Source organism: Propithecus coquereli, unplaced genomic scaffold (assembly GCF_000956105.1).
Source record: "Propithecus coquereli isolate 6110/MARCELLA unplaced genomic scaffold, Pcoq_1.0 Scaffold164, whole genome shotgun sequence".
Lineage (NCBI taxonomy): Eukaryota > Metazoa > Chordata > Mammalia > Primates > Indriidae > Propithecus > Propithecus coquereli.
The window spans coordinates 690,767-711,242 of NW_012140969.1; the positions used below are offsets into that span (position 1 = coordinate 690,767).

At 60.9% G+C, this 20,476-nt stretch overlaps 3 protein-coding genes across 3 annotated transcripts; 2 read left to right on the top strand and 1 right to left on the bottom strand.

Annotated features, from left to right (window-relative positions):
• Positions 1-916: 916 nt before the first annotated feature.
• TIMM44 (translocase of inner mitochondrial membrane 44 homolog (yeast)) lies at positions 917-12,571 on the top strand. Its single transcript, XM_012641449.1, has 13 exons — positions 917-1,137; positions 3,494-3,589; positions 4,958-5,128; positions 5,934-6,014; positions 6,489-6,638; positions 6,724-6,863; positions 7,184-7,269; positions 7,893-7,985; positions 8,071-8,195; positions 9,396-9,446; positions 11,208-11,297; positions 11,550-11,660; positions 12,018-12,571. Exons 1-13 carry the CDS (start codon positions 1,093-1,095, stop codon positions 12,135-12,137), a joined length of 1,359 nt encoding a protein of 452 aa, XP_012496903.1. The 5' UTR covers positions 917-1,092; the 3' UTR covers positions 12,138-12,571.
• Positions 12,572-13,691: 1,120 nt separating this feature from the next.
• CTXN1 (cortexin 1) lies at positions 13,692-13,940 on the top strand. The gene has a single exon (XM_012641450.1). It carries the CDS (start codon positions 13,692-13,694, stop codon positions 13,938-13,940), a length of 249 nt encoding a protein of 82 aa, XP_012496904.1.
• A 1,997-nt stretch (positions 13,941-15,937) lies between these two features.
• On the bottom strand, positions 15,938-18,832 carry SNAPC2 (small nuclear RNA activating complex, polypeptide 2, 45kDa). The gene is made up of 6 exons (XM_012641452.1): positions 18,640-18,832; positions 17,692-17,805; positions 17,495-17,563; positions 17,115-17,261; positions 16,886-17,051; positions 15,938-16,795 (listed from the first exon to the last, which is right to left on the bottom strand). The coding sequence occupies exons 1-6, from the start codon at positions 18,820-18,822 to the stop codon at positions 16,464-16,466; spliced, it is 1,011 nt and encodes a 336-aa protein (XP_012496906.1). The 5' UTR covers positions 18,823-18,832; the 3' UTR covers positions 15,938-16,463.
• Positions 18,833-20,476: the final 1,644 nt, after the last annotated feature.

Below are 20,476 nucleotides of genomic sequence, written 5' to 3' on the forward strand. Positions count from 1 at the left end.
GGATTTCTAGCCCAGATCTTCTTCTCAGCAATAAACCTGTGTACTTCAGCTGCTTAACTAGTTTGCTCCTCTTGCAATAAAGACATCTCGACTGAAGCTGGAGTGGAAGCTCTCATCCCTTACTCCCACCTCGAGGTGGAGTGCCTCAGGGACCGAAAACATAGGTCTGTCTAGCCCTGAAGCCAGGGAATGCATGTTCCCCAGTGCCAAGATGCCTCCCTTTCAAGGAATGAAGTCCCATAAACCCGTATCACAGGTCAATAATGCAAAAGGGTTCAACAGGACCAACAGCAACATACGTTAACTCCCCCATGGGACCAGCCTTCCTCCACTCCCGTCTCAGATTGTACGGTCATATAAAGTACCGCCACTTGGTGGCGGCATTCTCCAAATAGAAAATAGCATCTGGGGTGCTGAAAAGACGAAGACCTGGGCTTCTTCAGGTCAAGGTGTGTCAATTCACACTAAATCGATGGGGGACTGGACCCAAACCAGCCTGGTCTCGGCTCCCCCCTTCCTGTTCTGGGCCAAAACCAACAGGCGTCTTCCCAAAGCGGGTTCCTGCTCTCTTGCTCTTGGAGCGGCTCACTTGCTGGTCTGTCAGTCACTGTCAATCAGTCAGTCACTGTCAGGGAATGCCAGAGTCAATCACTCTTGGGCTGGTTCCCCAGTCAATCAAAATCCAACTGAATCTGTCCTGTGGTCGCTCAATCTACGTGCCTGTCCCTCCCGTCACCTGCTGGATCTGTAGGGAGAATTACTGCTGCCGGGTGAATTCACGCCGTCAGGCTCCGCCCCTTCATAGTCTCGCCCAATCACAGATCTGAGCGTCACAGGAGTGCCTACCCTCGCCGGCCACATCCAGTCACAGGCACCGTTCTTCCAAAACCCAGCCCTATCAGAGGCCAAGCTGTCTAGGAATTCCACGCCCCCTAAGGCCCCGCCCCGGTGACCGACCCAATCAGAGACCTCTCCCTCCCCGAAACACCGCCCTCCTGGGTCTGCTTTTCCCAGGCCGGAGTTGCGCCCGGCAGACGCGGTGGATGATGCAATCGGCCTGCGCCGCGAGAAGGTCACACGGGATCCTCCAACATGGCGGCGGCGGCGCTGTGGGGTGGCTGGTGCCGCTGTCCGCGGGTGAGCGGACGTGGCGAGCTGGCAGGGCCAGTTTAGCGGGATCGGAGCCTGCGGCTTCCAGGGTCTCCTTCTCCTCAGGCCTTTGGCGCCCGCGGCCCCTCCCTGGGTTCCTCGGGAGGCTTGGGGTTGCGTTGTTGGGTCAGCCGAGGCCGGAACAGGGGCCACGGAGCGAGGCCTGAGGGCGGGGACCTAGCGCGCCGGGCAGGGGGCGGCGATGCGCGGGGCCTGGCGGGGAACTGATCACTCCTCGCCTCCTGATCAGGCCCCACGTGCTCTGGGGAGTGCATGGTGGCCGGGGCGGCGGCACCCGGTGGAAGAAAAGTGGCGAGGGGAAGGCAAAAATTTGTGACATTCCCAGCTCGCGTTTAAATGCCAGGTCCTCTATCGAGAACATTTCCTGTATCGCTTCTTACAACGTTCAGTGTGCGAGAGGTGGTTCTCGCCCTGGCTAAGAGCTAGGGGCTCTTGGGTTTATAGGGCGGTAGGAGTCAGGGCCGTTTAACCCGTACCCAGAAATCAGTACTTCATACCGCTGCTCCTTGTCCCTATTTCATTAGATTAGGAAACCGGAAACTCAGACAGGTTAAGCAGCCTGCACGCAGTCCCAGAGCCTGCCCAGTGCCTAGGTCAGTCTGACTCCAGAGCCAAATTGTTAAGAGGAAGGAAGATACCTCATAGGAAGCAGACTAACGGGACCAAGAAGATGTCTTTGACTTAGGATTGAGTTTTTTGTTTTGTTATTCGGCAGCTTGTCTTTTGAGTCAGAGTTTAGAGGCTGAATTTATACGTTTAGATTTGGGCACAAGACTGAGAGAGAACCGACCTCAGGTTGAGATTTCTCTCCCAGGTTAGACAGGCGTCCACTTCTATTTCAGATGGTTGCTGAAGTCAGTGCTTCTGGAATCCATGGATATAGGCATATAGAGAAATAAAACAAATTTACTGGCCGGGCGTGGTGGCTCACGCCTGTAATCCTAGCACGCTGGGAGGCCGAGGCGGGTGGAATACTCAAGGTCAGGAGTTCGAGACCAGCCTGAGCAAGAGCGAGACCCCGTCTCTACTAAAAAATAGAAAGAAATGATCTGGACAACTAAAAATATATGTATATATACAGAAAAAATTAGCTGGGCATGGTGGCACATGCCTGTAGTCTCAGCTACTCGGGAGGCTGAGGCAGAAGGATTGCTTGAGCCCAGGAGTCTGAGGTTTCTGTGAGCTAGGCTGACACCACGGCACTCACTCTAGCCCGGGCAACAAAGCGAGACTCTATCTCAAAAAAAAAAAAAAAAAAAAAATTTATTTACACTCCCCAGAGTTATCCTTGAGTAACTATAAAAGATAGTGGCACCTGTATGAGTTTGGGATGTTGCCTAGGGATCCCAGAGCCTAGGAGGCAAGGAACAGAGAGGAAAGGCCCAGGAAATGTGGAAATGGAAGAATGGTTCTGCTGGGTCATTTGACATCAAAGTGGCAGGCTCTGTGCTGGATGCTTGGGTACAGAGTTGAACAGGACCTACGTGGAGCTTAAAGTTCATCATTTGGTAGGAGAAAAAATTGCCTCTCACGTGAGGTTAGCTGTGTCTTTGCCCAGAGCGTCTCTCCTAAATTGCTCTGTTGGCAGCCCAACCTTTAACAAGACATTGTGGGTTTACTCTAAGGGTGTTGCTGGGGCAATAAGTTATCAGTGTTTGCCTCTGAAAGTCCAGGTCTCTAGTCTTGGGAGGCTTTTAGATTCAGGGAGTAAATTGTACTGGTACATTTAGTCTTCTTCCCCTGTACGGTGGCATCTCCTAGGACCTGTTGGTTTTCCCCTAGTTTCAGAGGCAGGAGGGTTAGATACAGGTTCTAGAGGTGCTGCACAGCATTTTCTCTTTTCTGCCAGATTCTACTGGCGTCTCAGACTTTAGGAAGATTGCAGAGTGCACAGCTTGCAGCAGGCATGGGATAAAAATTAATGAATAAGTTGCAGGTGATCCTTGCTTTTTTTTTTTTCTCTTTTAGAGACAGGGTCTCACTCTGTCACCCATGCTAGAGTGCAGTGGCACAATCATAGCTCCCTGCAGCTTCAAACTCTTGGGCTCAAGTGATCCTCCCTCCTCAGCCTCTTGAATAGCTGAATACAGATATTTACTACCATGCCCGGTTAATTTTTGGAGAGATGGGGTCCTACTGTGTTCCCCAGGCTGGTCTCAAACTTCTGGCCTCAAGTGATTCTCCTGCCTTGGCTTCCCAAAGTGATGGGATTATAGGTGTGAGCCACTTGTGCCCAGCCGACCCCTGCTTTTTGTGTGTGATCTGCTTCCTTCTTGGTCAACCTCTTGTTTGAATCGATTTTCCTCTTTTTTGCCCTAATTAGAGATGCCTCGGCAGTGGAGTCCAGTTTCTTTCCAGCCACAACCTATCCCGTGGTTCCACCTATCAGATGTACCAGCCAAGCGGAAAGCTGCCACTGGTAAGTGACAAAGGACACTCAGGCAAGTACACACGAGGGAGTTCAGAAAAGTCAGCCCTTATTGGCAGGAGAGAGGGATAGGGCTGTGACGGTTGAATTCTGCCTCCCTGTGGCTTCTGCCCGTGGCCCTCGCCGAGCATGGCTGTTCCCTTTTTCGGGAGATAGCCGTGTAGGCATTGGAACAGAGTCACCCGGTTGTGCCCTTGCCTCAGTTTCTCCTGGTCACTGCCCTTCAACCATGCTTCTGTTGGTGCCTCACCACCGTGAGGAGGGAGGCTCCAAACCTGGGTGCTTGGGCCACCCCCACGCCCTCGCTTCTGCACCCGGAGCCTCAGCTCAGCTGCCTTCTCACAGGCGGCTAATGACCTCCCCGATCCCGTCCTGGGGCCGCTGTGGGCGTGGAACAGGCTCTGTGACTCTTTCCCTTAGTCGTCCAGTCACCTGTGCCCATGGTGGGCGGCCCTGGGGGGTGTGGCTGGGCTGCTGTAAGGTGGCATGATCCCAGATGGTCTTAGAACCTGGGCTTCCCCCAGAGTAAGGGTGGCATCCGAATGGGACCACAGCCTGCCGGCAGGAAGCCTAGCCACCCCTCCGGGTTTGGCATGGCTTTCCCTTGTGGCTCGTCAGGGGCCAGGGAGGCAGTTGTCCCCAGTCTGGCATACCCAACATAGCTATGGAAAAGTTGACCATAGGTGGCCACTTTTCCCTAACTTGACTCTGTTACAATGGCCCCTTAAGCTGTTTCTCTTTCTTTGAGCCCACTCTTAGCTATGCACATGGCAGAGTAGGGGTTTACATCTACCTCTGCTTGACCTGGAACCCCTGTCTTGGAGCCACGTACAACAGTGGCTCTTGTATCTGTCTGGCTGAGGTTTTTTCCCCGGCTGGCCTAGGGTTTACCTCTGGGTGTGTTGGGTTTTCCCAAGGGTGCGAATTTTTTCTTTTTTTTCGGAGATAGGATCTTGCTCGCTTGCCCAGGCTAGAGTGCAGTGGTGGGGTCATAGCTCACTGCAGCCTCAAACTCCTGCCTCAGCCTCCAAGTAGCTGGGACTGTGGGGGTGCACCATTATACCTAGCTAGTTTTTAAGTTTTTTGTAGAGATGGGGTCTCGCTCTGTTGTCCAGGCTGATCTCAAACTCCTGGTTTCAAGCACTACTCCTGCCCCGGCCTCACAAAGTGCTGGGATTCAAGGCATGAGCCACCATACCCAGCCTGTTATAAAAGAGATAGCTTTTAACAAATGATTTTCCTATACCTATATCAACAGAAAGGAAAAAATTTTAAAAAATGCCACATCTGTCTGTGGGACATTTTGGCATATGCTCTTCCAGTCTGTTCTCTAATTTTTTCTTTTTATGTTCTTTCTAGTTCAAAGCATATTCTTCTGGAAACAGAAAAGGCTTTCTGTCTGGCTTGCTAGATAATATCAAACAAGAATTAGCCAAAAACAAAGAAATGAAAGAAAGTATAAAAAAATTCCGAGACGAGGCCAGGAAGCTGGAAGAGTCAGATGCGCTCCAGGAAGCCAGAAGGAAATACGTGAGTCCCTTTGTCCCTTTGCCCCGGATCCGTCTCGACCGACGTGCTTGTTTCCAGAGCCAGGGGCAGCCAGGGGGGATCGGTGCCAGGGGACTTGGGGGCGGGGGTGGCTTGGAGGAGGTGAGGTCACTGCACTGATGAGAGGGAACTTGGGGACAGGGTCAGTCACCAGGCCCCTCAGTTCTGCCATGAGACCAGCATTCTCTGCGGCTCAAAGTGCGGTGCTCAGGCCAGCGCCCTGGCTTCTCCCTGGAGCTGTGGGAAATGCAGGGTCTCACGCCCTCCGCACCTGCATTTTCACGGGTCCCCGGGTGACCCGTCCGCACCAGCTTTGAGATGCGCTGCTCCTGACAGCCCCTGGTTGTGGCCCTCTGAATGAAGAGCAGTGGAAACCAGGTGCCCGTGTAGGTGTCATTATTAATTTGCCGCTGCTGTGTCATCTTACGCAGCTGTCCGGCGCCAGGCAATGGGAATGCGCTGAGCACGCTGTATTTGTAACGGCCCTGCCAGGCAGGTACCGTGCCCACTTGTCGTCTCAGCGACGAGTGGCTGAGGCTCAGAGATGCGGGCACCTGCCCCAGGTCCTTGCGGTTTTTGTTCTGTTGGCCCCTACCCGGCCATGGACAAGGCCTTGTCCCTCTGAATGTCCCCAGAGTAGTCCCTTGCCTGGAAGTGGTGCATGGGCCCTGCCGTGGGGGATTCGGTGGCAGGCAAGGGGAGAAGGGGACTGCTGAGAAAATGCTCCTGGGAACCTTTGGTTGTAAGAGAAATCTCAAAAAAAAAAAAATAACATTCTCTGCCTTAGAAAACCATCGAGTCGGAAACCGTGCGGACCAGCGAAGTGATACGGAAGAAGCTGGGGGAGTTCACGGGCACGATGAAGGAGGTGACGGTCGCCCGCGGGAGCCTCTGGGGCCACAGCGGGTGGAGCGGGCGTCGGGGGAGGCCCACCCTGAGGACGCCCTCCGGAGCCTCCCGGAGTTCTAAGGCAGCAAGGAGGGTGAAGTCAGACCACCACCCGCCTGCATGACAGTCGACCCCTTAAGTTGGCGGAAGCCTGTGACACCAGCATGGCCTAGAGAAGAAGAGGAGAATGTTTTTCTTTAAACAGAGGGGGAGGGTCACGTTCACCCACAGCGAGGGTGCAGGTGCGAGCGAGACCTTCTCAGCGCACCTTCTTGTCCCCTCTGTTTTTGTCCAGCTTTGCAGGGTGTTGGGCACCCTCCGCGTCACCCCGGGCTGTGCTCCCTTGGACCGACTCCCTGTCGCAGGGCAGTTCCTGAGTCCCCAGAGGACTCCAGACCACCGCCCGGGGGTGCTGCGCCATCACCCCCTCTCCCTCTGTGTCTCTCTGTCTCAGAGCCTTGACGAAGTCAGTAAAAGTGATCTTGCCCAGAAAATCAAGGAGGGCGTGGAGGAGGCGGCCAAAACGGCCAAGCAGTCTGCCGAGTCGGTGTCCAGGGGCGGCGAGAAGCTGGGCAGAACGGCGGCCTTCAAAGCCCTTTCCCAGGTGAGCCCACGTCTGGCCCAGGGTGTGCGGCCCCCAGGTGCCCAGACCCCAGCGCCCACTCGAGGCCCCTGTGCTTCCCCGGCAGGGCGTGGAGTCCGTGAAGAAGGAGATAGACCACAGCGTCCTGGGGCAGATCGGGCCCTACCGCAGGCCCCAGCGACTCCGGAAGAGAACAGAGTTTGCAGGAGAGAAATTCAAGGAAGAGAAAGTGTTTGAGCCCAACGAGTAGGTCCCGGCCTGCCTTCCTCTGCGGTACCCGGCACTGCTGTCTGTCTGCAGGGGCCCACCCAAGGCTCCCACCCAAGTCTGCTTCTCGAGTCTGCTCTCTTCTTGACGTTCCTGGCTTGCTCCAGAGAATTTGAGGGAATGGGGAGGAGAGAAGGCAGCAGGCCGAGACAGGGGTGGAGTCATTATGGCCCCTAAGCTTGGGGTCGCCTCCCTGTCCATCCCCCACAACCCTCCCCACGGCCATGGGAGGGTGCGGGGCTCTTGGCCAGGGGGCTCTGGAGCTGCCGCTCATACCAGCCACCCACCCTCTTCCCCAGGGAGGCCCTGGGGGTCGTGCTACACAAGGACTCCAAGTGGTACCAGCAGTGGAAGGACTTCAAGGAAAACAACGTGGTGTTCAATCGTGAGTGGGGATGTCTCCAGGGCCCACGACCACCCGCCTGGGTCCCAGGGAGTCAACTGACTACAGGGCATTGCCCCCACACTGGGCACAAGACAGATCCCCGTTTTACAGAAGAGGGGACGGGGGTCAGAGTGGTCCCCTAATCACAAAGCTGTACATTCTGCCACGAGACCCTAGATGATGGCTCCCTCGTAAGAACAGTCAGGACCCAGGAACCCTGGTGCTGACAGAGGCCGTGGCCAGCCCCGGGTCCCATGGCAGGTGCAGGTGCTGGGGCTGGGCGTGGGGTATCCCAGGTGCTAGCAAGGAGAGCCGTCGTGCCGCATGCCCCCGTCCCTTGTCCCGTGAGGACCGCTAGAGGCCTGTGTTTCCTTTGTAGTGGAAGCAACAGCCAGCGGGGGTGGCGCCCCGTAATTTACACAGCCCCGCTAGGGCCGCGGCTGAGGGGTCTCCATAGCCTCACCAGGTAGGTGGGCAGGCGGCGGCGGACGCAGGCTCACAGAGATCCCCTCCCCGCCCCGACCCACGTCAAGGGCGGGACCCTCAGGGAGCCCCCGAGAGCTGTGGCAGAGGGGTGACTTTCCGGAGGGGCCCCTCCTCCAGCCCCCGCCCCTCCCCTCCAGGGTTCTTCGAGATGAAGATGAGGTACGACGAGAGCGACAACGTGCTCATCCGGGCCTCCCGGGCCCTGACAGACAAGGTCACCGACGTGCTGGGTGAGTGAGCCGCCCCCGGACTTCCCATGCCGGCCACAGGGAGCGTCCCAGGCCTTCGACCCACTCCGGGCTGCGCTCCCTGCAGGGGGCCTGTTCTCCAAGACGGAGATGTCGGAGGTGCTCACGGAGATCCTCCGGGTGGACCCGGCCTTCGACAAGGACCGGTTTCTGCAGCAGTGCGAGAATGACATCATCCCCAACGTCCTGGAGGTGGGTGCAGGAGCCCTCCCCAGCTGCTCTGCGTCCCCTCACCCCGCCCCCGCCCCATCCCCAGCTGGCACCCTGGGTCTGAGCCCAGAGTTCTCCTGCCGAGGCTGTTTTCTGAGCAGACACCTTGCACTCGGGCTCCTACCTGGCTGCAGCCGCCCCACGGACTGTGCCCAGGGCCTGTCCTAGGTTTCTTCGGCCTGACCACACCCCACGCCCAGGCCCCCCAGGCCCGTGTCTCTGAGCAGGGGTTGACAGTCCCCTGTGGTCCTGGCTGGCACTCTGTTGTCACTTCATGCCTCGCCCACGGGGTATGACTGCTCCGGGGAATGAGTTTCTCTCCCCCTCACTGCCTGAAACTCAGCCCAGCGCCTCCGGGTGTCACTTCCCACCTGAAGCTGTTCCCTCGAGGTTGCCCCAGGAGCAGCTGCCGGGGGGCCTCTCGGGCATCGGGGGAGAAGTGGGCGGCCACCCTCAGGCAGAGCACCGAGACCCACAGCCCAGGGCGTCTTCCTTGCTGCGCCGTCTCAGGCACCCAAACTGCCCTTTGGCTTGTGTGTGTGTGGGGGTCTCTTCCTCAAGGTCATGCTGCAGCCCACCCCCACGAGGCTCCTCCCCAAGGTCGCTTGCCTCTGCCTGCCACGTCTCTGCCTCTGCGAGGCCCCCAGGACACAGTCAGGCCAGGCCTTCCTAAGGGGCCACAGAAAGCCCCTCCGTCCTTGTCCCCTCTGCTCCGCTAGCCTCCTCGAGGCCTCCTCTTCCTCCCCCAGTGCCCGGGTCCTTCGTGCCACTTTGGGCTGGGCTGGGAGGAGGTGGCAATAGGAGCGAGTCCCAAAAGCAGCAGCTGGAGGCCAGGCAGCTCCTTCCGTGGCAGACAAGGGATGTTCTGGGCCCCTGGCCTTGCCCGCAGCTGTCCCCCAGGGCACCTGGCTCCTTCCCGCTCCTCTCCCTGCTCTAGTGCCTCCCACCTCCGCCAGATCTGGCCCCATCCCAGGTTCCTGCAGCTGGCCCCTCCTCCAGCTGTTGTCCCCAGAGGTTAGGAGGTGGCCAGGGCCACTGGTGTCAAAGTCTCCTCCCCAGGGCCTCAGGGGCTGGGGGCTGGGGGTCTCTGAGGCGGGGCCCCCTCACTGGAGACTTCTCGAGAGTTCTCCTGCCACACACGCTCCCTTGTTCTCTCACTGATGTTTTCCTTTCCCTTTTTAGGCCATGATTTCAGGAGAACTTGACATTCTCAAAGACTGGTGCTATGAAGCTGTGAGTACTTTGTCTTTTAAAGCCTAAAAAAAAAATCAATGTGGAAAAGGACGTCTGCTCGGACGGCTCCGTTAGGGAAGCACACGACAGGACCCGGCGGGGGGGTCCTTGTGTCTGCTGGACGTCACAGAGCCCAACAGTCCCCCGCCACCTTCTGATCCTCTGTGGGTGGCACGTCTGGGCCCATGGGCTGGGCACTGTGTCACCTGCTGGTCCCCTGCTTCCAGACTAAACTCCTGGTCAGGGATAATCTCTCCCCTCCATGCCTGAGAGAAGGCCTGTGGCATCCTTCCCCCATGGGATGTCACGAAGCTGCCATCTTAAAATAATTTTGTCTAAGGACAAGTCCCAGGAGAGGTGATTGGAGTAAGATGAGGTCTCTGGTGTGGCCTTTGGCTCGTGTCGGACTGCTCCATTCCAGGTGGCCGAGGTGGCCTGGGGTACGGGCTGGGGCCAGGGAAGGCGCAGGTCCCGTATGTGATCACAGGGGCCTTGTGGGCACCCCTGTGCCTGGGCCAGAGCTGTGTCCCTGTGCCCACCTCCCAGGGGTCGGGAGTGGGAAACCCAAGCACAGAAGGGGCCTCCAGGACAGATGCATTAGCTGTCCTCAAGACACCATCCGAAACACAGACCAAAACAAACGCCGCGAGGAACAGCGTGTGCTGACAGCTGCTTCCCAGAGTTAAGGCTCAGTCCCAGGGCGGTGCCGGGTGCACGGAGGCCAGTGTGGCATCCCCGGGAGCACAGGCTGTCTGCCCATCCCCGTCCCCTGGGGCTCCCGGCCCCCGTCTTGCCAGGCCGCCTCACCTCACCCTGTGCGCTCCCTGACCTGCGCCGTCATGAGCTGTGTGTTTTGTTTTGTTTTTTTCCTGCCACTCCGTCTCAAGCCATCCAGAATCTTCTTTGGCTAATTCTATTCTGCACCCAGCTCACAAACAACTTGGGAAAAGCAGAGGAGAAGATGTCAGATCTTCTTTTTAAACACTCCCCTGCACGGTGACTAATCCAACAGGCATTTATGAGTTTTGGTGTGGTGGTTTTTTTGGGGGATTTTTGGTTTTGATTTTTTTTTTTTTTTTTAACCTTGGGACCATGAAGCAGCAGCTGATTGTTTTTGCGAGAGAGCTGCCGGTGGCCCTGGAAACACGGCTGAAGCTCCAGCCACTTCCACAGAGGTGCTTTTAAAATGTCATCTTTAAGAAACCAAACAAGTAGGATTGGCTCCAATTCCCCACCCCCCGAGGATCAGCGGTTTCCATAAAAAGTAGACGGTATTGGAGCATCTTCCGTCATGGTCGCCTGCCAAGCCTGGAGAAGCCTGCAGTGGAAATGTGTCTTGGGGGCTGTCTTCCTGTGCCTGGGAGCAGGGGGGTGGCAGGTGCTGTTGGGGGCTGGTCCGAGGGATGGGCGGCCCACGGGTTAGGGACAAATCCTAGAAACGGTGTTTGATTCCAGGCCAAGACTCAGGGTGAGGTGAATTCGGCCAGGGAGCTGCCAGCTCATCCCTGGGGAGCGCGTTTTGGGTTGTGTCCCAAGAGAATCACCCACTTTGCTGATGAACGCCGCTTTCATTGGGCAGCCTTGATCTGACCCTGTTCTCAGGAGAGGGAAGCGTGTGATCGGGCCAGCAAGTGGGTGGCAGCTGCCTGGACGCAGGGCCCCCAGCGCCAGGGTGCGCAGGCATTGGCTCCGTGCGGCGTGGCGCCTCGGCGAGACCGCCCTCGATGGCCGTCACACGAGCATGTCGGCCTCTCATTGCAGACGTACAGCCAGCTGGCCCACCCGATCCAGCAGGCCAAGGCCCTGGGCCTGCAGTTCCACTCCCGCATCCTGGACATCGACAACGTCGACGTGAGTGCCTCCTGCTGGGGCCCGATCGACCCCGGGGGTGGGAACTGTGGCCCAGACAGAGCCCGGGAGACAGCCTCGCCTGGGGCTGCGCTGATCTGAGGCCTTGAACTTGTCCTTGGGAAAGGTGTCATGGGAAATGCCCGCTGGCGGGAGGCCTGCTCCACCGGAGCGGGGGCGGTGCTGGGCACGGTGCCCTCAGCGGGACGAGGTGCCCGGGCTGCTCTCTGAGGGCCCCCTCTGTGCTCCCCACAGCTGGCCATGGGCAAGATGATGGAGCAGGGGCCCGTGCTAATCATCACCTTCCAGGCCCAGCTGGTCATGGTGATCAAGGACCCCAAAGGCCAGGTGGTCGAGGGCGACCCGGTGAGTGAGGGGCGCACAGGCTGGGGCGCGTCGGGCACCTCCCACCCCCAGCACTCTGCCTGAGGCCACTCGGCACAGATGCCAGCTCAGAGCCCAGAGCTTCTGGGACCAGGAGGGGATGGAGAGAAACTCCCGGGCTGGGGGAGGTCAGAGGGCGGACTGGCCCGTCCAATTTTCCCAAGTGCTGGGCGGCTTCTGAGTCATAGGCCCTTTCCCAGCCTCTGCTCCCAGCTCCTGGGGGTGTTCCTGGTGGTCCCCCCCCCATAGAACCCAGACCTGAGTTGGCACCGGGACCCTCGCCCTGCCCCCCACCCCCCAGAGCCACCTCTCCCAACAGCCCCTCCGCCCTCCCTGCAGGACAAGGTGCTGCGCATGCTGTACGTGTGGGCGCTCTGCCGCGACCAGGACGAGCTCAACCCCTACGCGGCCTGGCGGCTCCTGGACATCTCTGCCTCCAGCACGGAGCAGATCCTCTGAGCGTGGCCACCACAGCCAGGGAGCCCCCCGGGCTGGATCATGAGGCGTGGATGACCAGGGACACCTGCAGCAACTCCAGACCTCTGGGGACAAGACTGCCGGCTCTGCCCTCCCAGCTCTGCCAGGACAACTACAAAACCGGCTGGCTGGGAAAGGGGCCGAGGGCTACTGAGGGTGCCCAGCCTCTGGACACGCACTGCAGTGCCAGCCCCCGCACTGTCCCTCTGCCACGCCGGGGTGCTGTACAGGCCACACAGTGCCAAGAGGCTCTGGGGCACAGTGGCCAGGTGGTGGGGCCCAGGCCTTGCTGCTCCGCACGGCTGGCCATGCCAGCCAGGCCATTTTAGGTCTTTTTTTTATTTTAACAATGCTCCCGTTTCCTGTACATAGCCTGAGATTTGGAAATAATAAAACACCAAAGTGCAGAAGAGCAACTTGAGTGGTCTGAGGCGTTATCTCTGTGTGTGACAGTGACCGGGACTGGGTGGGTCACAGAGGTGGTCAAGGTCAATGACTGCGGCACCAAAGGGCACCAAAGCGGGTGGCTTGCCCTGGTCAGGACATTACCCCTGGGGCAGGGAGCGGGGGCGGCCAGTGACACATCCTAGGGACCTGCCTGGGCTTTCGGAGGGTTGGGGTCCCCAGGGCTGGCGGAGGTTCCGTGCCCACAGGAGTGATGTTTGGGGACCATAAGAACCCCCAAACGGAGCCGGTGGGTGGCGGTCTGTGGCAGAGGAGAGCGCGGGGCGGGTGCTGGGGTCAGGCTGGGGGTCCGACGTGCTGGCGGGTGCGAGTGGCAGCTCCAGGGTGCGCGCGGGGCCCCGTGATGGGGGCTGGGTCCCCCCGCAGACCGGGGCGGGGTCGCGGGCCCGCGCGCCGCTGCCCGCGCAGCCTCCGCCCCCCGCGGCCCCGCCCCCCGCGGCGGCCCCGCCCCCGTCGCCATGGGAACAGCCGCGGCGGCCCGGCTCGCGCGCGGCTCGCCTGCCTCGGTCTCTGCCGCTCCAGGGGCGGGTGGGGTGGGCTGAGCCGGCGCCGGAGCCCGGGCCGCCACCTCCGCCGCCGCCGGGGAGAGGCCGAACGCGGAGCCAGCGCGGGTTCCGGAGACAGCGCGGCCGCCGGGCGGTCAGTCCCGGTCCGGGTCCAGGCTAGGGTGAGGGGCGCGCTGGGGCGGGGGCGGCGGCGGTGGGGGAGGGGGTCCTCGGGCCGCCAAGAACAAAGGGAGCAGGGCGGTGGCAGCGAGAACCGTCCCCCGCCGCGCCGCCCGGGCCGCGGCCGAGCGTTCGCACCTGTTGTGCACGGCCCGGGCCGGTCGGGGCTCCCTCTCCCCGGGCACTGCCGCAGCTGGGTCCCCGCGTGGCGGTGGCTGCGAGCCCGCGAGCCGGGCATGGGCGTAGCCCGGGGACCAAGGCGCGAGCGGGGGATGGGGCCGGACACGGTAAGGGGGCGGTGGCGCGGTGGGTGGGGGGTGGCGACGCGGAGGCGCGGGACGGCGCAGCCTCATCCCCGCACCCCGGGCGGGTCCCCTCCTCCGCAGGGCGCGCGGCGATGTGAGCCATGAGCGCGACGTGGACGCTGTCGCCGGAGCCGCTGCCGCCGTCGACGGGGCCCCCGGTGGGCGCGGGTCTGGACGCAGAGCAGCGCACGGTGTTCGCCTTCGTGCTTTGCCTGCTCGTGGTGCTGGTGCTGCTGATGGTGCGCTGCGTGCGCATCCTGCTCGACCCCTACAGCCGCATGCCCGCCTCGTCCTGGACCGACCACAAGGAGGCGCTCGAGCGCGGGCAGTTCGACTACGCGCTGGTGTGAGGGGCGCGGCGCCCCGGGCCGGCCCTCCGCGGGGGTCTCCGAGGGCCGGCCCGGCCCGGGGGCGCCGCTGGGCCCGGACTGCGCTCGGGATCCCGCCCCAGAGCCCCCAGCCCGGTGGAGGGGGGCGTTCGGAGAAGCTCGGCCCCTCTCCCTTTAGACCCCTCCCATCCCCCCTCCTGGCCCGAGCCCTACCTCGTGCCTTTCTCAGCCCTGTCCCTTTCCTCTCTGCACAAGTCACCCGGGATCCTGAGTGGGAGGAGGACCCCCGCGCCACCCCCTCCCCAGCGTGTAAGTGGCTCTGCTATTGTCCGTTCCTGGGAGTGGAGACTCCCTCGTCCCCATTCTCTCCCCTGTCGTCTGGCCATCGTGAATCCCACCGTGACTGAGTGAGCACTGAGCCCGTCCTTGGGCTCCGGCCCACGGGGCGGACGCTGCATACCAATGTGCGCTGCACAGCCTGTCCCGGAGACGGAGCCTGAGGACCTGCCGCGGCTGCGGTGTCCAGGATGCGTGACGCCTTCCATGGGAGGGGAGCGCGGGCAGGCTCCTTCCCGCCCCCAGCCCGGCCCCAGCACAGGTCAGCGTGCCCTCCCCCTGCGCCCCCTGCCATGCCCCCACAAGCCCCTGCCATGCCTTTTCATGCATCCCTGCCTCTGAGCCGATGATGATAATAATAAAAGCTGTTATTGAGCGCTTACTGCATGCCAAGCAGCCTGCTGAGTTGGCGCCTCCTGTTCGTAGCCTAGTTCCTCTTCGGGATGGTGAGAATGAGCCACACGCTCCCTTAGCATCCCCATTCTACAGGCCAGGCCACTGAAGGCCAGGTGGCTGGAGTGACTTGTTCACAGCCACGTGGCTAGGGAGACTGGCTCCTGCATGCTTCTAGGACTGCCCAGTTCTGCAAAGATCCACTCTTGGGCCCTTCACCAGCTTTGAGGGGGAATGTGCGATATGTGACCATCTCAACCCCCCCAGCTCCAGCCACAGCCAAGACCCCACACAAACTTCTTTCCCTTGACCCGGGAAGGCACCGGGGCCCTGGGCTGGACTCAGCCCGGTGGGGAGCTGAGAGGGGCGCACTCAGCCAGCCCTGGAGGGGGGCTCCAGGGACGGCACCTGCAGCCCAATCTTCCCGAGCCTCGAGCCTTGTCCCTCCTGCCCACCATCATAGCGCGCACCTTGGAACCAAGCCATAGGTCTGGCGCTGTGGGGCGGTGACACGGAGTGGGCTGGCTCCGCTCCATGGCCCACCCGGGGAGATGTGTTGTGCGCCTCGGGGGAGCCGTGTGCAACGTGTGTGGGGAGAAATGAGCGTTTCTATAAAAGGCAGGCTGGGTGAGGGCACAGGCTCCGTGCACAGAGAATTTACCGACTCAGACTAGCTAGGCGTGTGGCAGGGGGTGGTGCCGTGGGAGGACATCTGGTTCCCCCAGCCCTGCCCCTGAATCCATACACACAGGGCAGGTGGAGCTGAGAGGGGGGTACCCCCACGGAGGGCCCAGAAGCACCCCCAAGGGTTTGGGATCTTGGAGATGGGCCAGGACTCCAATGCCCCTTCCTCCTCCCCTTCTAGGGATCGTTGAGGCCCCAAGGCCACCTCAGGGACATGTGCCTCTCCCTCCAGCCTCCTGCTTGGGACAGCACACCCCTAACTTAGCCTGGGGCCCCCCGGCCTAGAGCCTTGCTCCTCTGGCTCGGCCATCTTCACTCTCTGCTGGCTTCTCCCTTTCATCTGTTGACGTGACTCTGCCCCACTCTGAAAGCCGGTCCCTGACACCTGTCCCCATGAATACTGCCCGGCTATCCTCTTGCCGTCCACACTGGTCACTTCCAGTCAACAAGGAGCTTCTTACCCCAGGCATCACAGTGGCGGCAGCTTTCCTCCCTGGCACCCCCTTCCCCCATGACCCCAAGCTCTGATACTTCAGGGCCCCTACTCCCACCTTTAAGTGACAGGAAAAAGAAAGCAAGGCAGGTTGGCGAGACTTTTATTCACAGTCATGGGATACCCCCAAGAAGGGGCAGGGAGCTGGCGGCGGGGGTGAGGGGATTGGGGACAGGTCCGTTGCAGAGAGCCAGGCAATGCAGGTCCCTGAGGTGCAAGAGAGGGGCAGCAGAAAACACAGAAGCCCAGGCAAAGGGGGGCCTGTGCAAGGGGGGTTATGGTGTGTGGTGCCAGCCATGGCCCCCCCGGCAGAGAACAAGGCACAGCTGGGCTTGGGGAACTCGGAGGCCAGCCCCACCTGTCTGTCTGCCTGTCCACCTGTCCAGGAGGTCAGGGTGCTTGTGGATGGAGTCCCCTGTCCCCCATTCTCCATTAACCCAGCCACCTAGCTGCCCCCACCAAACCCCTATAAAACTGGGGTTCCATTTTGGAGACCCCTGACGTATGGAACATCTTCGAGGGTCACCCCACACGTCTGAGTACCGTCTCAGGGACCATGACCGGATCTTCAGGATGAGCCAGTGTCAGCCGAGCAGGACTGAGGGCCCCATTGGAATGTCTGGTGTGGCCACTGCCCCTCACCTAGCAGGGGTGGCCGCCCTGCCCAGGAGTTCCAGGGGCACCAGGAACGGGTTCAGGGGGCAGATCCCAGCTGCTTGCCAGGGTGATCCCAGTTTGCTGGGCCCTGCCTTGTCAGGGGAGTGGGCAGTGGCCTGGCCAGGCTCCTCTGGCCCCCTGGCAACAGTCCCATCACCCTCAGCCCCAGGCCCGGGGTTCCCTCCAGCGGGGCTGGGCTCAGGGGCTGTCAGGTGTCGGTATGTTTCTGCCATATGTTCCACCAGGGCTGTGCAGGGCAGGTGGGGCAGCTCCTCGGGAAGCGACATGAGCAGGTCAAGGACCACAGCCGACTCTAGTGATGGACGGAGAGGGAGGGGTGAGGGGAGACCGGGGCCTGCCACCCGGGGCACCCCCAACACCCCCACCCCCTCACTCCTCTTACCAGCTGCTGAGAGCTCAGGGCCGTGACCACTGCGAGAGAAGGAGGACAGGTACTTGTATATCTTCTCAAAGTCCACAGTGAAGTCTCCCTCAGTGGACGGGCCAGCCAGGGACCCAGAAGATGACTCAGGGGCGGGGCCAGGAGCCTCAGGGGCGGGGCCAGGAGCCTCAGGGGTGGGGCCAGGAGCCTCAGGGGTGGGGCCAGAAGCCCCAGGGGTAGGGCCAGATGCCTCAGGGGCAGGGACAGGAGCCTCAGAGGTGGGGTCTTCCTGCACTCCCGGGACGCTCAGGAGTAGTGGTTTTCCTCGGGCCCGCGTGGGCTTGGGGGGCTTGGAGTGCAGGAGGCTGAGTGGTTCCGTGGCCGCGATGGTGAGCACCTGACAGGCAGAACGATGGAGGAGGGGATGGAGGAAGCCTCATCTTCCACTCCTGCTGTGCAGAGGCTGAGCCCTCCATCTCCACCCAGTCACCAAATTCTCCCTGTCACCCTGAGCTCAGACGGGAGATGGCTGCAGGGGCAGGGCCTAAGATGCCATACACCTTATTTGGACTCATATGTATGACCTTGTCCCCTGGGACCCACCCCCCACCTGCCGAGAGATGGCTGTACCTGCGAAAAAGCCACTGTCAAGGCTTCCTCCAGCGGGCCTGTTATCTTCTCAGCCAGATCCATCCATACCTGAGGGACATCAGAAGGTACGGGGTCAGCCCTGGGATCAGCCTGGAGGGATCCCCCCAAGCCCTGCCCCACCTGGGGACCCCCCTGAAGGCTGGCCCTGGAAGCCTCGCCCTGCCTTCCTGCCTCACCTCTATGGGGGCTGGGGTCTGTGCCTCCTGGCGCCTCGGACCACCACCTGGATGCACCCTGCGAATGGCCTCCCGGGCCACACGACCCTTGAGCTGCTGGAGGAAGTCCCGGATCTGGGGAAGAGAGAGGAGGTGGCTGAATGGGCCTACAAGCTCAGGGCTGCAGGAGAGAAGGCAAAGCCCGCCGCCTTGCTTGCCTGCTCCAGGGCGGGCCGCTGCGCCCTAGCCTCCCACTAGCCTCGTGCAAAGGATCCCAGAGAATCTGCTGGGCGTCGGGCCAGCGCCCCAGAGTATGACCAGCTACCTAATGAAGATATAAGTCCCAGGCCTGCTTTGGCTCCTCCATACGCAATTCATCTCCCTTCTTCGTCTACTCCGCCCCATTTCTTGACTCTCACTTCAACCTCATTGGGCCTGGTCCAACTGCGCGCTTTCCGACCGGCCTCCACAGCCTCCGTCTCCGAATTCGCCCCGCCCCTAAGTTTCGCCCTCGCCCCGCCCCTCAACCCCACTTAAGCCCCGCCCAGGATTTACAGCCAAGCCCGCCCCGCTCCTCAGGCTGGCCCGCTCACGCCCCACCCCTCCGCGGCACGCACGGCCCGCCCCCAGCATCGGCCCGCCCCTCAGCCTTCCTTACGCCCCGCCCACTCCACCGCCCACGCCTTACTCCCAAGCTCGCCCTGCCCCTAAATCTTGCTCTCGCCCCGCCTTCAGACTCACTCACGCCCCGCCTTTCGGGCGCAACCACTCACGCCCTCAGCCACACCTACGGCCCGCCCCTCACCCTCCTTCTCACCCTGCCCCCACCCCTGGCCAGTCCACTGCAGCCCCTTCCTGCCGCAGCCCAGCCCCTAAGCTTCGTCGTCGCCCCGCCCACTCCTCGGCCCCGCCCAGACACACGCTAACCCTGCCCCCAGCCTCGCTCTCGTCCAGGGACGCGCACCTCACCTCAACCTTGCTCCGGCCGGGCAGCTCCCGGGCGAGCTCTGCGGCGTCCGGCTCCGGCTGGCCCCGCCGCGCCTGCAGCAGTCGCAGTAGCTGTCGCTTCTCACGGGCGCTCCAGGCCGCGGGGCCGGTCACCTCGCCCAGATAGCGCGCCGGGACGGTTCGCCGCCTCTGCGGCGGCTTCATGCCGGACGGAGAGGCGCCCGTACTCTGGAGCCACTTCCCTAGTGGGTGGAGCTACGGAGGCCGCTGAAGCCAGAAAGCCTCGCGCGGAGGCGGAAGTGGGTGGGGACGTGGCTCTGCGTTCGCAGGACGAACAGAACCGTCTCTATGGGGAGACTCTGGCACCGGATCCGAGGCATGGACGAACGAGACCTCAGCCCGCATTTTACCTCATTCGGGGAGCGGAGCTGACACCCTGGATCTCGTGCCTGCCTTCCGTTCATGAGCTAATTCATGAAACGCTTACTGCGTGCTTTGCTTCTCGCAGAGGGCTGGTTCCTGCCCAAAAGGCAGCTGTTCAGTCGGAGTCCAGAGCCTGGTTGTGAGGTTGGACAGCCCTGGGGACCTTGGGCTGGTGATTTAGCCTTGTCGAGTCTCAGTTTCTTCATCTGTAAACTGAGCTAGTAGTCCCATTCTTGTCTAGGCGCAAGGGAGGGAGGAGCTCGGGTAGGAGAGATTTAAGGAGCTCCAAACTTAAGAGGGTGAAGTCCAAACCAGCGAGGAGACCCGAGCGAGGGCAGGGTCGGGCGGTGGGAGTGGAAAGCAGAGAAGGCCTGGCTGGAGGAAGATCGCAGGGGGCAGGTGGGCTACTGCAGGGGTAGGAGGCGGGGCTTATTTTAAATTTAAGCTGGTGGGGTTAGGTGTTGCTTTCTGTTTGGGACAAAACGCCCTTGAGTCTCCCCTGGCGGGTGTGTGCACACGTGTATATGCGCGTGTGGGCCCCGCCCCCAAGTCAGGACTTCACCCAGCCTGGATTTCCACCCCGCCCCAGCCCTCCAGTCTTGGTCCTAGGCCCCTTCTAGAGCCTGGAGCCCCCTCCTCCTGTCTGCCACTCCGCGCCTTGCGCACACATCGACTCCACCAAAACTCAGACCGTCAGTTCAGAGGTTTATTTTGAACCCAGGTAGGAGGAAGTGGAGGAGGGGAGAAGCGTAGGGGTAGCGGTCCCATTGGGTGGGAGATCCGGGGCAGCGGGTCCAGTCCTGGCGAGCCTGGTCCCAAAGCCGCGGCTGAGTGCTTCTCAGGATCATGCGGTGGGAGAGGCGGCGGAGGCTGAGCAAGGGAGGGGACATTATGTCGGCCACCCCCTTCCCAGCAGACCAGTGGCCTCTCCCATCAGCCTATATGCTGGGGTGAGAGTGGGAACTGCGTCTGAATCCCAAATTCTCCTCGCCTAATGCCTGTCCAAAATTTGAGGACCCCTGGCTCGACCCAGGGCCCAAAGCGCACCGCTGATGACTCACTGCCTGAGTTGGAATCCCTCCACCAAATACTGTGACCTTTGACACGTTATTTAACTTAAGAGAGTGCCTCATTTTTCTCCTCTGTAAAATGGGGACTGTAATAGTATCTACCTGAAGGTTGTTATGAGCATTATTTATTTATGTATTTTTTAGAAATCGGGTCTCCACTCTGTAGCCCAGGCTGGGTTGCAGTGGCATCATCATAGTGCACTGCAGCCTCGAACTCCTCTGCTGAAGGAATTCCATCCTTCTGCCTCAGCCTCCGGAGTAGCTGGGACTATACAGGTGCACACCACCATGGCCAGCTATTTTTTATAGAGACGGGGGTCTCGCTATGTTGCCCAGGCTGGTCTCAAACTCCTGTCCTCAAGCCA

What these genes read in the sequence shown, in the direction of transcription:
- SNAPC2 (XM_012641452.1), bottom strand. Translation starts at nt 18,822, where the DNA reads ATGAAGCCGCCGCAGAGGCGGCGAACCGTCCCGGCGCGCTATCTGGGC. An exon ending in AGACCCCAGCCCCCATAGAG is followed by an intron (nt 17,564 to 17,691) that starts GTGAGGCAGGAA and finishes GATGTCCCTCAG; the next exon opens with GTATGGATGGATCTGGCTGA. An exon ending in CCCTGAGCTCTCAGCAGCTG is followed by an intron (nt 16,796 to 16,885) that starts GTAAGAGGAGTG and finishes GTCCATCACTAG; the next exon opens with AGTCGGCTGTGGTCCTTGAC.
- TIMM44 (XM_012641449.1), top strand. Translation starts at nt 1,093, where the DNA reads ATGGCGGCGGCGGCGCTGTGGGGTGGCTGGTGCCGCTGTCCGCGG. An exon ending in CAAGGTCACCGACGTGCTGG is followed by an intron (nt 7,986 to 8,070) that starts GTGAGTGAGCCG and finishes CGCTCCCTGCAG; the next exon opens with GGGGCCTGTTCTCCAAGACG. An exon ending in AAGACTGGTGCTATGAAGCT is followed by an intron (nt 9,447 to 11,207) that starts GTGAGTACTTTG and finishes CTCTCATTGCAG; the next exon opens with ACGTACAGCCAGCTGGCCCA.
- CTXN1 (XM_012641450.1), top strand. Translation starts at nt 13,692, where the DNA reads ATGAGCGCGACGTGGACGCTGTCGCCGGAGCCGCTGCCGCCGTCGACG.